The 14,077-nt window shown below is 51.8% G+C and overlaps 1 protein-coding gene across 3 annotated transcripts in view; it reads left to right on the forward strand.

Moving 5' to 3' along the window:
* The first annotated feature begins 260 nt into the window (after positions 1–260).
* The window catches only part of CECR2 (CECR2 histone acetyl-lysine reader), a 105,309-nt gene continuing 91,492 nt past the window's right edge, over positions 261–14,077 (forward strand). For all 3 annotated transcript variants that reach the window (XR_011328886.1, XM_069807731.1, XM_069807732.1), the window contains exon 1: positions 261–762. Coding sequence is in view for 2 of the 3 variants with exons in the window: in XM_069807731.1 (XP_069663832.1) it covers positions 577–762 (186 nt within the window). In the remaining variant the exon portion in view is untranslated. The remainder of the gene's footprint in view (positions 763–14,077) is intronic.

Raw genomic sequence — 14,077 nt, forward strand, 5'->3', positions numbered from 1 at the left:
TTGTGATGAGCGCCGGCTCCACCCCCTCCTCGTGCACGGCCGCGCGGCACCCCCCCCCCCGCCCGCCCGGGCCCCGCCCACCCCGCCCTCACGCCTTTTGTCCACTCCCTGCGCCCCGCCCCGCCCCCCGCCCGCTCTCGCCTCCCCATTCGCCCTCCCGCCCCGAGCCCCGCCCTCCCCGCGCGGAACCCCGCCCCGCCCCTCCCGGGTCCGTCCGTCCGTCCGTCCCCCGCCCTCCCCCTCCGCCCCGGGCCCATCTGTTCCCGGCGGCGCGGCGGTTGCACTGCAGGGCGCGGGCGGCGGAGGAGGATGGGCCCGCGGAGCGGCGGCCGCCCGCGGCAGGGGCAGCAGCAGCAGCAGCAGCGCCCCCGCCGGCCCTAGCGCCCCCGCGCCGGCGCCGAGCCGCCCCATGCGCGGGCGGCAGCGAGGGGGCAGCGCGGGGCCGCCGGGGGGCGGCCGCTGAGCGGCGTGGCGCCGGGGGGCGGGCGGAGCCGGAGCGCCGAGCGGCGGCGGCACGCAGCAGCCCGCGGAGTGAGGCGGCGAGCGGGCGGGCGGGCGGCCGGCGGTCCGCGGGAGATGTGCCCGGAGGAGGACGGCGGCTGCGGCGGCGGCGGCGGCGGCGGCGGCGGCGTGGCCGGCACCGGCGGCCCCGAGGCGGCGGTGGCGCTGGACGAGCTCCGCTCCTGGTGGGAAGTCCCGGCCATCGCGCACTTCTGCTCCCTCTTCCGCACCGCCTTCCGCCTGCCCGACTTCGAGATCGAGGTGAGAGCCCCCGCGGACCGCCGTCCCCCGCCCGGTGCGCGCCCCGCCGGACAGCCCGCCGGCCGTTTTCGTGCCGCGGCGCCGTCCCCCCCGGCCGTGCTCCCGCTGCTCCGGCGGCTCCCGCACGCCGCTGCCCGCGCCCCGCGCGCCGGCGGGCGGCGGGGCGGGGGGCGCTCCCCCACCCCCGGTGCGCCGCCGGATCCCGGCGCGATGCGGCGCGGGGTCTCCCCTCCGCTCGCGGCGGACGCAACAACTTCCCCGTCCCTCCCGGCCGCGCTCGCAAACTTTCGGCGCGCCCGTCCCGGGGCGCCGGTGGGCGGCGGCGGGCAGGACCCCCGGCTCCGGCTCCGGACCCGGCGGGGCGCACGGCGGGGGCAGCCGCGGGCGGAGCGGAGCGGGGCCGGCCGCCGCCGGGCCGCATTGTTCCGCGGGCCGGTGTCCGCACACAAAGGTGGCGGGGGGGGACGGACTCGGCACGGAGCCGGCGGTGGGTCCCCCGTGCCCAAAATGGTGGCGGCGAGAGGCGGGCCCGGCCCGGTACCCCCCCCCCCCCCCCCACCTCCCCCGGGGGTACCCGCGGCTGTTGTTGGGGGGTGTCCCCGGCCCGCTCAGCCTGCGCCCAAGTTGGTCCCTTTTGTTGGAGGGGGTGGAGAGGAAGGAGGTCCCCACCTGGCCGGTGCCCGGGGGTGGTGGGGGGGCGTGGGGGTGGCGCGGAGGGTCGCCGCCGAGGCGGGCGGCGGGAGGTGCAGCCTTTCTCCCGCATCCCAGCAAGCCCCGGCGGGGCCGGGCTGCTCCGCGGGGCACCGCGCCGCTCATTGTGCGGCTCCGCGGAGCCTCCGGGGGAGCGACGGTGCCTTCCCCACCGCCGCTGCCCCCCGCGTAGGGAAAACTCCCGGCTTCCGAACCTTTCCACCCGTTTTCCTCTGTAACTTTCTTGTGCGGTTTTGTTGTTTCGTCGGTGTTGGGGGTTTTTTTCAATTTATTTATTTTAATTCTTATTTTCGTGTGCGTGGCTAATGCTCCGTAAATATTTTGTGCTCTGGCTACAAATGTTACAAACAAAGTGTGTCCTGGTAGGAAATCTTTTGTGCTTGCTGTGAAAAGCTATTCTTGCCAGCGCGTTGGCAATAAACCGGGTGAATAACGCGGTGGCGTGTGTTTTTTAAAGACAGTAATTGCCCCGTGAATGCGAATTCCAAAGATGCTTAAAAGTTCAATGGGATGCGCGAAGCCCTAAAGAGCAAAACTCCTCGAGCAGGATGTGAATTTCTGAAGAGGGGGAATCCCTTATGCGGTGCGAAATCTTGAAAGGGGATAAGGTCTCTCAATGATGCAACTTCTTGCGAAAGGGAACTCCCCTCCCCCTCCTATTGATGCCAAACCATTAAAGGGGGAGGCTCTCCGGGCCCAGCAGCGCAAAGTCTTGAAGGAACCTGAATTTACAATGATAAAAGGGCCAAGGCACTAGCCTTTCACCTTTGGAGGCAATTAGCATCTGGCTTGCTTCACAAATGAAGTAAATGTGGGCTCCCCTTTGGTTCCCGGAGCACGCTTAGGGTGGGGGAGTTAACATCACTTGGAACAAATTAACTTGCTTTTTTGGGGGGTTGCCCGGGACGAGTGGCGTGTGTGGGTTGGTGCTGGGGGTGTTGCAGAGCGGAAGCAGCCCACCGAAAACGTCGCCAAAAACGTCTGCGCGCATGGATGGCCTGCAGCGTTCGGCAGAAATGGGTTTTAAAGGACGGTGTTTGTCCGAGGGACGGTGGAAATTGCGGTTAAAATCGAGATGCTGCAAGAGGACGAATGCGGCTGTCAACTTGGTGTCTTCAGGCACGCGGAGTAAACCTCCTTCCCCGGCATGGTGCGAGCAGCCCAGCACAGGCCGTTTCAAAACTTGCTGTTCCTTGAAGCTCACCATCTTGTTACCCCTTGCCTGGCGTAGTTGTTCCAGTCTCATGACTGGTTTCAGGAATATCTGGGAATGGGGCTTTGCACAAAGAGCTTGCCGAAACGGTTCATGGTGTGAAACCCATGGCCAGCGATGGAACTTACCCTTTTTTTTTCTAAGAGTACTGCTCTGTGTGGTTTTTGGTTTGTACTTTATTTGGCTGCATAAAGAAGGCTCCCCCCTTGGTTTTGGACCTGGGAATGCCAGGGCCCGTTCTGGCTGTCTCACTGCTGCCTCTGAGATGGGCTTTGAGTTTCAGGGGCGTCTGATTAAAACAGAGGTGGCCGTCCTTCTAGGGGTTTGGCGAAATGCTAGGACTTGAGGCAAATAGGGGGAAATAAAACCTGAGGCAGCCATCAAAAATTGAAACTGTGTTCATGTACAAATGACATTTTCTTGCTTTAGCTTTGGTTTTTGTGGGGAGGTGTGCTTGGGGCCAAATGCGAGCAGTTTGAGAAGTTACTGCCCTTTCCCTCAAGTTACTGCCCCTCATGGGTAACCCAGGGGTGAGTGCCCTGGTCCATTTGGATGCAAAGTAAAACAGGTGGTTGGAGTGAACCTGTTTTCATGTGTGTGGAAGCAGAAATGGAGATCTCAGGCTCAGAGAGTTTCAGGTGGAGGATGGTCAAGCTTGAACTCCTTGAGCTTCACAGCAAATGTGTGTCCGACTCTGCCCAGTATCTCTAAGGGCCTTGCTCTGGACGCAGTCGGCTCTTCTTGGAGGATGTTCTCTTCTTCCTAGGAGGGCAGAGCTCATCTCAAGTTAAATCCTGGTTGGTGGCTTTTTTTTTTTCTTTTTCTGATACTATTCTATCTCCAGCAGGGAGTTTGGTACTAAACTGTTACAACATTGTTACAAATAGCAAAAGTTTTAAACAAACCTTGATTCTGCTTGTAACAAATATCCCCTACTCTCTCTCTCTCCCTTCCTCTGATTTTTAGCAGGCGGTGAGGTTAAGGTTTCACTGCTAAGGTCTCTGCAGTCCCCAAACCAAGCAAAACCTGATCTTCCAATATGGTTTTGGTGGTGGTGTTGGTTGGGGGGTTTTTTTGTTGTTTTTTTTGTTTTTCTGTTTTTTTTTTAAAAGCTGTAGTTATCTTTTGTTCCCCCCCGATTTTTTTTTCTTCTGGTGGGTCTGCCCATAGCTAGCTGGAAGGCTCTGTAATGATAGGCCATCTGGACCCATCCCTCCTGTGCTGAGCAGATTTGCTGATGGTATTTGAGAAGTTTGGGGGCTTTAGTACAGGGAGGCAGCATGGAAGGAGCTCTTTTCTCTTTTTTTTTTTTTCTTTTTAAGTGCAAACCTTTCACCCTCTACTTATTGGCCCAAAAGAAAGTGAAGCTTCCAGATGCGGGGCTGCCATCAGCAGCTGGATGTCAGAAACCTGGGAAGCAGATGTTTTGTTTTTCTTTTTGCTGGACCAGTGCGTAGCCCGAGACTACAGAGAAGGGGTGTCCAAAACTGAAAGAAAGAAGCGCATCCATCAGGCCGGGCCCTGGGCATTGTTCGGGGAGGGGGTGGGCGCAGCTGGCCCCCATGCTGGTTCTGGCAGATGCAGGCGCCTGACGAGGCACAGGGCTCCTCTTTTCAAATCTCCGCCGCAGCATCACCCGGCGATGGACTCAGGAGGGGTTCAGCTACCGCCAGCGGGTCAAAAGTTCAGTGGGCCAGGAGCGGGTGCTCCGGGACACGTTCGGCTTCATGCCGTGTTTTTACGTGGATCTCTGAGGATGGCAGAGAGCACTTCTGCCTTCTGGGGTGTGTTGCGGGGTTTTTTTTTTTTCCCCCTTCTCCCCTTTTAAATGGCTGCCTTGCCGGCCATCTGCTGTACAAAACTTTCATGCCACTTCAAAAGTGGGCTTTTAGTTCTGTTGGTCTGGTCGTTGTGGCTTTCTCGGTGGTTTGTAAAATCTGCATCGAGTGAGTTTGTCCTCACCTACTCTAATAGTACTCCAGTGGGAGAAGGTCTGGCTGTACAGGGCACATCTTTTTTTTTTTTTTTGGTAGGCATTGCTTTGATGGACAGAAAGGATGCTTTCCACATTCAAGTTAGTGCAGGCGATGATAGGGAGTGATTTGTTTCCCTCTTCAAGACCGGACTGTAATGTGGGACACCTCTTGTGACAAAGTGTCTCCTGGCCATGTGCCTTCCCCTCTGCAACTGAAATATCCTCCTGGCAGCTGTAGGGATTGTTTGCATCAAAAATATTAGGAGAATATTTAATGTTTTCAACTGTATTTCAGCACAACTTGAAAACACTGGACAGAAGCCAGCGTGGCGTGGCCACCCAGCTCTTTGGCATGTGCTCCCAGGAGCTGTGGACTAAAACATTTAGGAACTTCTGCCTGGGTAGGTCGAGGGGAGGTGACTTTCCAGAACGTGCTTGAAAATAGTCAAAACATTGTTGTTAACTTAGTTTATTTGGAAAAGGGGGAAAAGCCACATTACACAGGGAAAACATAAATCTTTTCCTGTGGTTTTTAAAAGCGCCTTTGGGCAAATTGCCTCTGCTGTTAAGTTCACTACAGCTTTAAGATGCTTTTCCTTGCCTCTTGTTCCTTCCTAGCACTTCGGGCTCTGGCTCTACCTTTAGGTACGTTCCTCCCACCCACAGACAGGGCACTGCTGCTCTCGCCCACCTTTTTCCTCCTGTAGTGCGGTATCTGTCGTGTCGGTTCTTGAACAGGCTCTTTCTGTCAGGAATATTATGTGGCTGTTACAAACCAGCAGCTGCTACTGCTCCCGTGGGTCCCCCAGGAGGAGGAAGAGTGTGGAGAGAGGGAGAGCTGTGCTGTGGCTGTCTGAAGGAGAGAGTAAAGAACAGGGGGTTGTTCTATCTGTGCAAACCAGGTAGATCTTTAAAAGCAAAGATATTTTTTAATATGTTAAACTCCAGGAGTGTTATAATTTTAATACTTTGGAAAATGTGTTTTTCATAGTGAGGACAGGATAGCCAAATATGCTTTGAACCTCCACTGTCCTGTCATGTCAGGTCCTGCTAAAATTTCTCTGTGGAGCCCATTGCTCTGTGCCCTCCCCGTGGGTCCCTTGTGATCTGTGACACCAAAATGGCACAACCCTCCCGTTCTGGCAGTGGTTTGTACGGAGTTAATTGCACAGGCAGTGTGGTACAGTACCTGAGTGCTAAGCCTTCACCCCTCTATAGCTATTCTGGTCTGGTACTGCATTATTATTTGTATTACAGTAACATATACAGCATCTACTGATGCCTTGTCATGTTGTATGATAGCTGATGGCCAGGTAGCTTCTGATCAGTAGAATTTAGAATCTAATTAAGATCAATGCGACAAGTAAGTGCAGCAAGCTGACCAAAATGTCAGTAAATCCATGTAGGTCAGCTCTACTCATAGAAGGTAAGTCTGAGCTAGTTTAAACACCTTTTCAGTAGAATAGTTCAAGCATTAGGATGTCGTTCCCTCTTGCCATTTGCCCATTGGTAGTAGGCAATGTTAAAGTGGAAGGGAATGGGCACTGACCGTCTGAAACAAGAATGAACAACAGATCTGCTCACTAAAACTTCAATCTCGTGCAAAGTGCCTGGCTTTAGAAAAAGTAAATTGTGTGAGGAAAGGTAGAGTAATTGGCAGTGCAGGGAGAGGCGCTGTACGGTGAGAAGACAGGGTTGGAAAATATGATAGATTTCAAACATACTGAAAAGAAAAAGTGTCAGCCCCATTGTGCAGAGACCCATTTATGGACCAGTGTATGAATTCAGGTTATATACCACAGTCACTCTATGGTGGCTCTACTTGCCCCGGGCAGCATTGGCTTCATTGGAGCAGAGGGTGCAGGCTGTGTACTTGTTTTTTGAAAATCAAGTTTAAAAAACAAGAATGCAATGGAGGGTTAGTACTGGTTTTATTGTTCTTTCTACCTGTTCCATCCACTGTTTGGTTTTGTTGCTTCGGCAGTGCCCCATCCCTCTCCCTGTGTCTGTTCCAGCAGCAGTTCTTAGTTTGCTGGTCTTCACTTTTGCTGCCTTAGTTATTCTGTTCATAATAGAATCATTAACACTCTACGTGTCAGTATTGGGCTCTAGAGTTCATTGAGATTAATGGAGGGGGAGGCAGAGAGATACTTCTCGGAGCTGTTGTTTCAAGTGGTCTGCAAATTGGAAAGCATTATATCAGTTTCCATTTCAAATGCAAGTCACATCTCTCCAAACTGTAGATCTTAAACTTTTTAACAAGTGTTTACATTTTATATAATGAGACGCTCGTGTAATTGGATACAAAAAGAAGGAATAGGTAGTTCAGGAGGCTGATATGTGAGTTAAAACATTATCTTAAGCCTATGAAAAGAAACAAGAAGTGACTGCACACAGCCAAAGGGTGTCTGCACAATGGATGAGGAAGGTTATTTTGACAGCAACATTTTGAATGGATCTGAGTTAGATGATGGGGGATTTGGGGAATGACTGTAGCAGTCGAAGGCAAAAGAGAGAGGAACGCGATAAGAATTTTGGAGTTTTGGATGAAGTACAGTGAAGTTGATATTACAGATTTTCTGTAGTTGTTGGAAGCAATTGCCTCTTCTGCTCGTGCAGCTGATTCTGAAAATCATGTCTGGTGTTAGCTGACGTTTTTGTGTACCCGCAAGTTTAATGGTTTAAGCTGAACTTGTCTAAAAACCAATTTAAGATAATCTGGTGCAAGTCTTTCCCTGCAAGGGGGAAAAAAAAAAAAAAAAAGATGGTCTGTGTAGTAGCTTGAATACGACTTTGCATTTGGTTGCAAAGACTCGACTACCACAAACCTGTACCAATTCAGTGCAGCTGATGTAAACCTCTGCCTAGCACATCTAAATCAGTCCTCCGAAGTTTGCTCCTTTTGGAATTTGCTCTAACCAAACCAGCTAAAAGTAACACCGTTAAAGTGTTGCAGCTTTATATGTAGACCTGCTTAACTGCGGTCTTTCTCTCCCCGCGAATAATGCCGGCATAGCTGTGCCATTCTGCCCCTGGCATCTGTTAAGTGCCTGCATGAAGGGTGAAGAATTAACTTTTGTAATGGCAATGGATGCTTTCATAGACTTCTTTCAGGCAAAAATCTCCTCAAGAAAAGGGCTATAGGCAGAAATGACAACAGCCAGGGAGTTAAAAGTTCCCGAATTAAAAGTTTATAGTGTAAACCTTATTGTAGGTAGGTATGAAAATTAATTTTTTTTTTCCCCCTCCTCGTTACCAGAAGCAACAGCATCTGCTGTGGTGGTGGGAACAATGCAGCCTAGTGATTCCTCCTTCCTTACAGTAGAGAATCCTGTTAAACACACAAGGCTGTGCCTCAGAGTGTATCCTTTCAGCAGGCTTGTTCCTTTTAATGGGTGCCCATTCCTGGGGTCTCCATTGTTTCACCAACAATAGCACTAGGGGCAGCTGATTTGGTTGACAGAAAATGTGTTAATTTAACAGATCTATTCCCTTTAGCCACTCTCCTTCCTATTGTGCCCCAGTTCTCCCCCAGTTCCTGGGGAGGAGGGCCCCGAGAGCAGGGTCTGTTAGGTGGAGGGCTCCTGCAATTAGGAGGGGTTTGTGGCCTTTTGTGTGAGGCACAGAAAACAGCTGATGGGGAAAAGTGGTCCTAGTGTGGTTTGCTTACTGCCAGAACACATGTTTTTCTGCTTTTTTGGGGGATTTTAAGTCTGCCTTTACGGGGAACAGGGGAATAACTTGACGTTACGGGCTGCTGGCAGTCAAGGTCTTTGCTTTGCTCCGAGGTGGCTTCACAGCCCACTGTGGCAACTCCTTTCAGAGCTGGCTCAACTTCTTGATGAACTCTTTATATCCTGTAAATGCCTAGCTAAAACTCCAGCTTTCCACTGAAAAAAACAAAGCTGCTGGTATCATCCAGGGTAGAGCTGCTGAGGCCTGGCTGGAGAAGGCAGTGTATAAAGTTAATACAAAATTATTTGAAACGTGAGGGGCATAATGGTCCTCATGCCACCTCTGCCCTGGGTCAGGCCACCAGTTTAATGTAGTTTTGGGATTGATCTGATTTAAGCAGTGCAAGCTCTTCAGCCTAGATGAACTTACACTGCTTCAGCTCTTCCCTATATTAACGTAGCTTAGTTCAGCAACAGGGCAGTGTGGGGGGGGGGGCTTTGTTGGTTTTTACATCGGTGTGGTCGAGCAAGTGTGTTCAGCCTGGTGGGAAGGAGGGCACATGTGCTGCTGAGGGAGCAGTGAAACCTGAAGCTTTGGGTTTGGGGGCTGCCGGCTGCCAGAAGGAAGCTCTTGCTCCCTTTCAAGCCCTCGCCCCGGCCACACTCCTGACTCTGCGGTCTCCCCTTCCCCGGCGCCAGCCCAGCTGCTCGCTGGGTCCTGGCCGGGCTTTTGGTGGGGTTGTAGTCGTGTGGTGGGAGCAGGACCTTGTGCTTTTGGTGGCCACAAGCTGCTGGGTCAATCTGCTGTGACTCTTGAAACTCTAGCCTTAGTTTACTTCTGGTTGCTGGGGCTGGTGATGTAAAAGGAGCTCTGGAGGGTCTTTTTCCTCCTCGTTGGTAAAGCTGTTAATTCTCTGGCTCTTTCTCTCCAGCTAAGCCTGCCGTAAAGGGGCTGGAGCTTTGCATGGCCAAAGGGTTGGAAGGCAGAGCTAGTTTTCTTGTTTCTGGTGAGCCCTGTACGCAGGTAGTTGTGTGGCAGCAAAAATATTTATATATCCATAACACAAGGCAAAGAGGATTGTGGGTTGTTTTTTTTTTCTTGCTTGGGTTTTTTGTTTGGTTTAGGAGGCAAAGGGTGAGAGTTCACTTAGAGAGTTTGACTCTTAATAGAGCTTGTCATTGTTGCTAATATAAAACAAATGATGAGCATGGGAGAGGAGTCAAGGCTCCCTCTTCTGGTGTGCTGGGAAGCTTCAAATGCTGAAAAATAAGGGGGGAAAAAACCCAGCAAGCAAGACCCCTTCTGTGCTTTCCTGTGGTACTTTAAGACCTCACTCAGGCCTCACCCTTACTGGCCCAGCATGTAAATTTCTTCATGACCCCTGAATAAGTAACATTAAGGGTGCTCTGTAAAAGTGAAATGGATTTTCAAACGCAAACTACATTGTACTTGCAAGTAAAAGTGAACCCTGGTTTCAGAGGGATTTCCAGTCTGAACATGGAGGATGGCAGCCCTTCACGTCCCTGTGTCTGACATTTCTCAGTGCTTCTCTTTACTTCTTCTCTTTTCTGCACCCTCCTCTCACAAAGATCATGTCTTGTCCCATGCAGCTCCCAGGCCACATGAGTGCATTGGCATGTAAACATGTTTGGGATGATTGCAGGGGCCAAGTATGGTGAGCACACTCTATAGAAACTGCGTTTCCAAGACTCCAGCACTCCTGTTGCTTTTAGTTGAGTCAGCCAAGAATTCAAAACTCATTAATGGGTGATTGATGGAGAAATGTGCACAAGGAATAAAACTTTGTTGGGATTTTTAGATGAGTTTTCTAAAAATCCTTGTATAAAGTGCAGTTGTGAGTACCTCTGAAATTAATAGGATTTCAGGGCATTAGAGAAGTGACTTTTTTTTTCTTTCCTATTTTTGTATTCTTCACTGGAGAGTTTGACATCACGTGGCCATTTTCCCTGTGGTGTTAGTGTGGACTTATGAGCAGTGTCTGGTGGAACCTGAGGACATCAATTCTCAAGCTGCCTTCCCACAGCAGCTCCTGCCACCCGTCACGGCTGGCAGTAAAACTGCTCACCCGGATTAAAAACTGCAACACTTTTTTCTTTAAGTGAGCTACATCTAGCCAGGAGCGGTTCCCCCAGCTGGCTCCCCCCACAGCCCCACAGAAGGGTTGTACCAGCATGACTGAAGCAGTGGCATGGTAATGGAAACAGGCAGCGGGGAGGGGAACGGCTTTTTATAGCTGACACTTCTGCTGGAAGAAACGCTTATCGCACTGCAGCCTTGGGTAGCAGGTGGAGTGAGACTGCACAGGTAACAAGAGGTCATGCAGCAAGGGGGGCACCTGGGGAAGAATCCTTATCAACCTCTGTAGAAGGGGTTTGGGGGTTGGTTTTTGGTACTCTATCAAGGCTTGCTATATTTCTTTTTTCTTTGACATTCTGGTTAGCAAAAGTTTAAATTGAAGTTGATGGTGATCCTGTAAATTGTTCCTTCCAAAGTCGGACCCAAACATGTGGTCGAAATCAGTTAAACTTCACTGTAGCTGGCAGTCTTGCACAGAAACAAAATAGTGCAAAATTTTATTATCTTTCTTAGAAATTCAGGCTTTTCTTTTTTAAAAAAAACAAACCATTTCCCCCAAAAAAGTTTCCCTTAGGCTTTGGTCACCCAGCAATGCAGGTATCTATCCATCAGGATTTGCTTGCCTGTGCTGAAGAGGCCAGAGCAGCTTGCCTTGTCGGGCAGGGCAGCCACATAGAATAAACAGGGAATAGCAGTCTCGATTTCCTTTCTTTCAGCCTGATACAAGGTGCCGAGGCACAGAAGACTATTTTGCCCTTAAGATAATTGTGTGTTGGAGAGGATCAAAGGGCTTGAGGGGTTTTTTTTGGTTGAAAGGGGATTTTCTCCATGGACAGCTGCAGTAGTGCATTAGTAGTGCAATGGATTATCTTTCCATGATCTGTAGGATCTCAACCAGCTATCGAGGGGCCCCGCTGAAGGCTGCTGCTTGGGGGAGGCAGAGTGAAAGTCTCCTGTAACAGGGAGACCTGTAATGCCTGGGAGCTCGGACCACTTGACTCCCTCTGCCCCAGCAGGGTGGGTGGTGCTGGATATTCTTAGACTGCAGATAGTGCCGCGGAGCATGGGGAAAGGGAGCCCAGCTCTTGGTTATGATTAACTGCAGCTGATGCCCTGCATCCACCCTGCTCTCCGATGGAAGTGCTTATTAAGGAATGTGAGAAGGGAGCTGATTCCAGCTGCTGCGGCGTCCCATAAAGGGCAATGTGTAATTTGGGAGGGTGTTACGAGTCCCTTGGCGGAACAAACTACTCACTGTAGTAAGTGTCTGACCTGCCAAACGCCCGGACTTTCTCATTTTGGGAAGTTTTGGATGATGGCTGATCCGCAAATAGCTGTGGCATTGAGAGGGAGTCCCTCCACATGCATGGACCCGTATCTGTATCCTTGCTCTGCGCTTCTCGTCGGGGGCGGGGAGGTGGTGCATGTGGCCTGACTGTGGCAAGGGTGGCAAGAGGGGATGGGACAGGGCTTGGTGCTATCAGAGGTGGAGATCAGGTCATGCTGTGCCTCCCTGACCTGGTTTCAGGGCTGGGGGATGAGGGGTCTGGAATGTGCAGGGCGGCGGAGCTGTCAAGGAATGCGGGTCCCCAGGTGGCCGCTTCCATCCCTTGTGCTTAAGTCGGGCTCGAATTGCATCTGTGTGCTGGTTAATAAGTGTTGGGGCAGCTCTGCCATGGCAGGTTCTGTGTGCACTTCCTGAGGCAGTGGGATGCCAGAAGTATGGGGGTGACAATAGTATCTTGGTAGGCAACAAACTCACCACCTCAGCATTTTTAGAATTTTTTGCTACCTTCAGTGGCACAAGTTTTATCACTTTGGGGGGGGGGGGGGGGCAGTGACTAGTGAAGCACAAGCTGGGATGAACCCAGCTTTGGATTTCAGGGCTGAGAATTTTTTTCACGACAGGCAGTTAGAAAGACTTGTCTTTTTTTGTAAGCAGGACTGGTTTCAGAATTAAAGGATGAACATGGACCGCCATATGATGTTGTGTTGTTTTTCCTTGGAGGAGTAACTGCAATTTATAATCATTGCCTAGTCCGTAGCCAGTTGGCAGGAAGGCTGCTGTGAAGGGATTGATTATTAGTGGATGCTTCATTGTGCTGTCCAAGCCTGAATTTCTTGATCTAACCGGTTTCCTTCATTTGGAATGGCTGTAGTCAGCAGACAGAAGAGAGGGAGATATGTCTTCCCTCTCAGCAGTGCTGTTTCTTGTTCATGGGATATGCTCAGAAAAAAAAAGGGTCAACAAAAAGTGTCAACACTTAAGCATTCTCATAGAAAGCCAGCTGGCTGGCTGGCCAGCTGGGGACTGCTCACAATTTTCTGCTTCCTCTTGGGATTCTCTCTGTATTCGTTTTCAGCGTGGTGCCTTAAACAAAACTAGTGCTGTTTGGTGTGAGCATCCTGGAGGGCTCTGCTCTTTTCCTGGGAAATGCACCAAGAGAATGGAAGCCTCACCGGGAAGGTGATCTAGCACTCAGAAATGGGAATGCCCGCCCTGCGGTGCAAAGGCATGCTGGCAGCTGCGGCAATTGGAGCCGAGTTAGCATTTAAACTGGCAGTAGAGGACGTACAGAAGTACAGATGCAGCAGCACAGGCTTGAGCGTGGACAGCAACATCTGTCGAGCTCCTCGGATAAACGCCGGGATGGTTCAGTCATGCTGAACCACATCCTGCTGCAGCTCCTCTGATAAACCTGGGCTAGCTAATTAAAAGTTAGCATGTGCGTGGCTAGGCAAAAAGCAGCCGTGCCGCTGTCGTGCGGTAAAGTAGCTGGCGCTGCTCTTTGGGAAAGGGAGTTTCTGAGCTGGGTCTGAGCAAGAGCAGTCGTGCGAGTAAGGGGTCGATAGAGGAGGTGGTGTGGCAGGCTTGGGCCGGGCTGCACGCCCCGGCTTGGCTGCCTCCCTGGGCTTCGGCTGAGCGGTAGCAGTTGCAAGAGGACAGCTGAACTCATACTTAAAAAGCGGAGGGGTAGAAGACTCCATGCCAGATCTTGGAAGTACAATCCTAACCCTCTGCTTGTCTCCTCCTTTCCTCCCCCACTCCCGTAGCCCCTCTTCGGCTATGTGGAAGTGTCCCAGTTCTTGCAGCTGTGTTAATTGTAATGGGTCATTTAGTCCTGAAATCCCTGTTTAAAAGGGGCAAGTCCTTGCCTCGTGTGACAGCTGCCGCCTTGCACTTTTCCCCAGGCTGGAAATAACTGCATATGACACAGGAGCAGAGCATGGCGTGGGGGAGGGAGGAGGGTTTCTGGCTTCCTCTTAGTGCTATAATGGCTTTGCTGTGTGACTCCTCTCCCATGTGGACCATAGCAGAGTCATGCCCCACATATTTAGCAGATCTTTCAGCTGGCAGCGCCTAGGCGATATGCTAACGGCCTGGTGCTCTCCTGGCTCTGGTGGACTGGAGTCTTCCTGGACATCTGGGAGCATGAGAGAAGGGACGCGAGGCAGTGGTGGCGACACAGGACGCTTGCCTGGAGCATCAGGGAGCCTCTCTGGAACCAATGTGCCCGCCCATCTGGAAGGGGAAGCCGCGCTGTTCTGTGCAGAGGCAGAGACAACAAGAGGGAAGGCGGAAAGGCTTCCAGTCCCTGCTCCCATCCCCTCTCTCCAAAATCCAAAGCCTTGAGCCCATGGAA

Source organism: Haliaeetus albicilla, chromosome 19 (assembly GCF_947461875.1).
Source record: "Haliaeetus albicilla chromosome 19, bHalAlb1.1, whole genome shotgun sequence".
NCBI lineage: Eukaryota > Metazoa > Chordata > Aves > Accipitriformes > Accipitridae > Haliaeetus > Haliaeetus albicilla.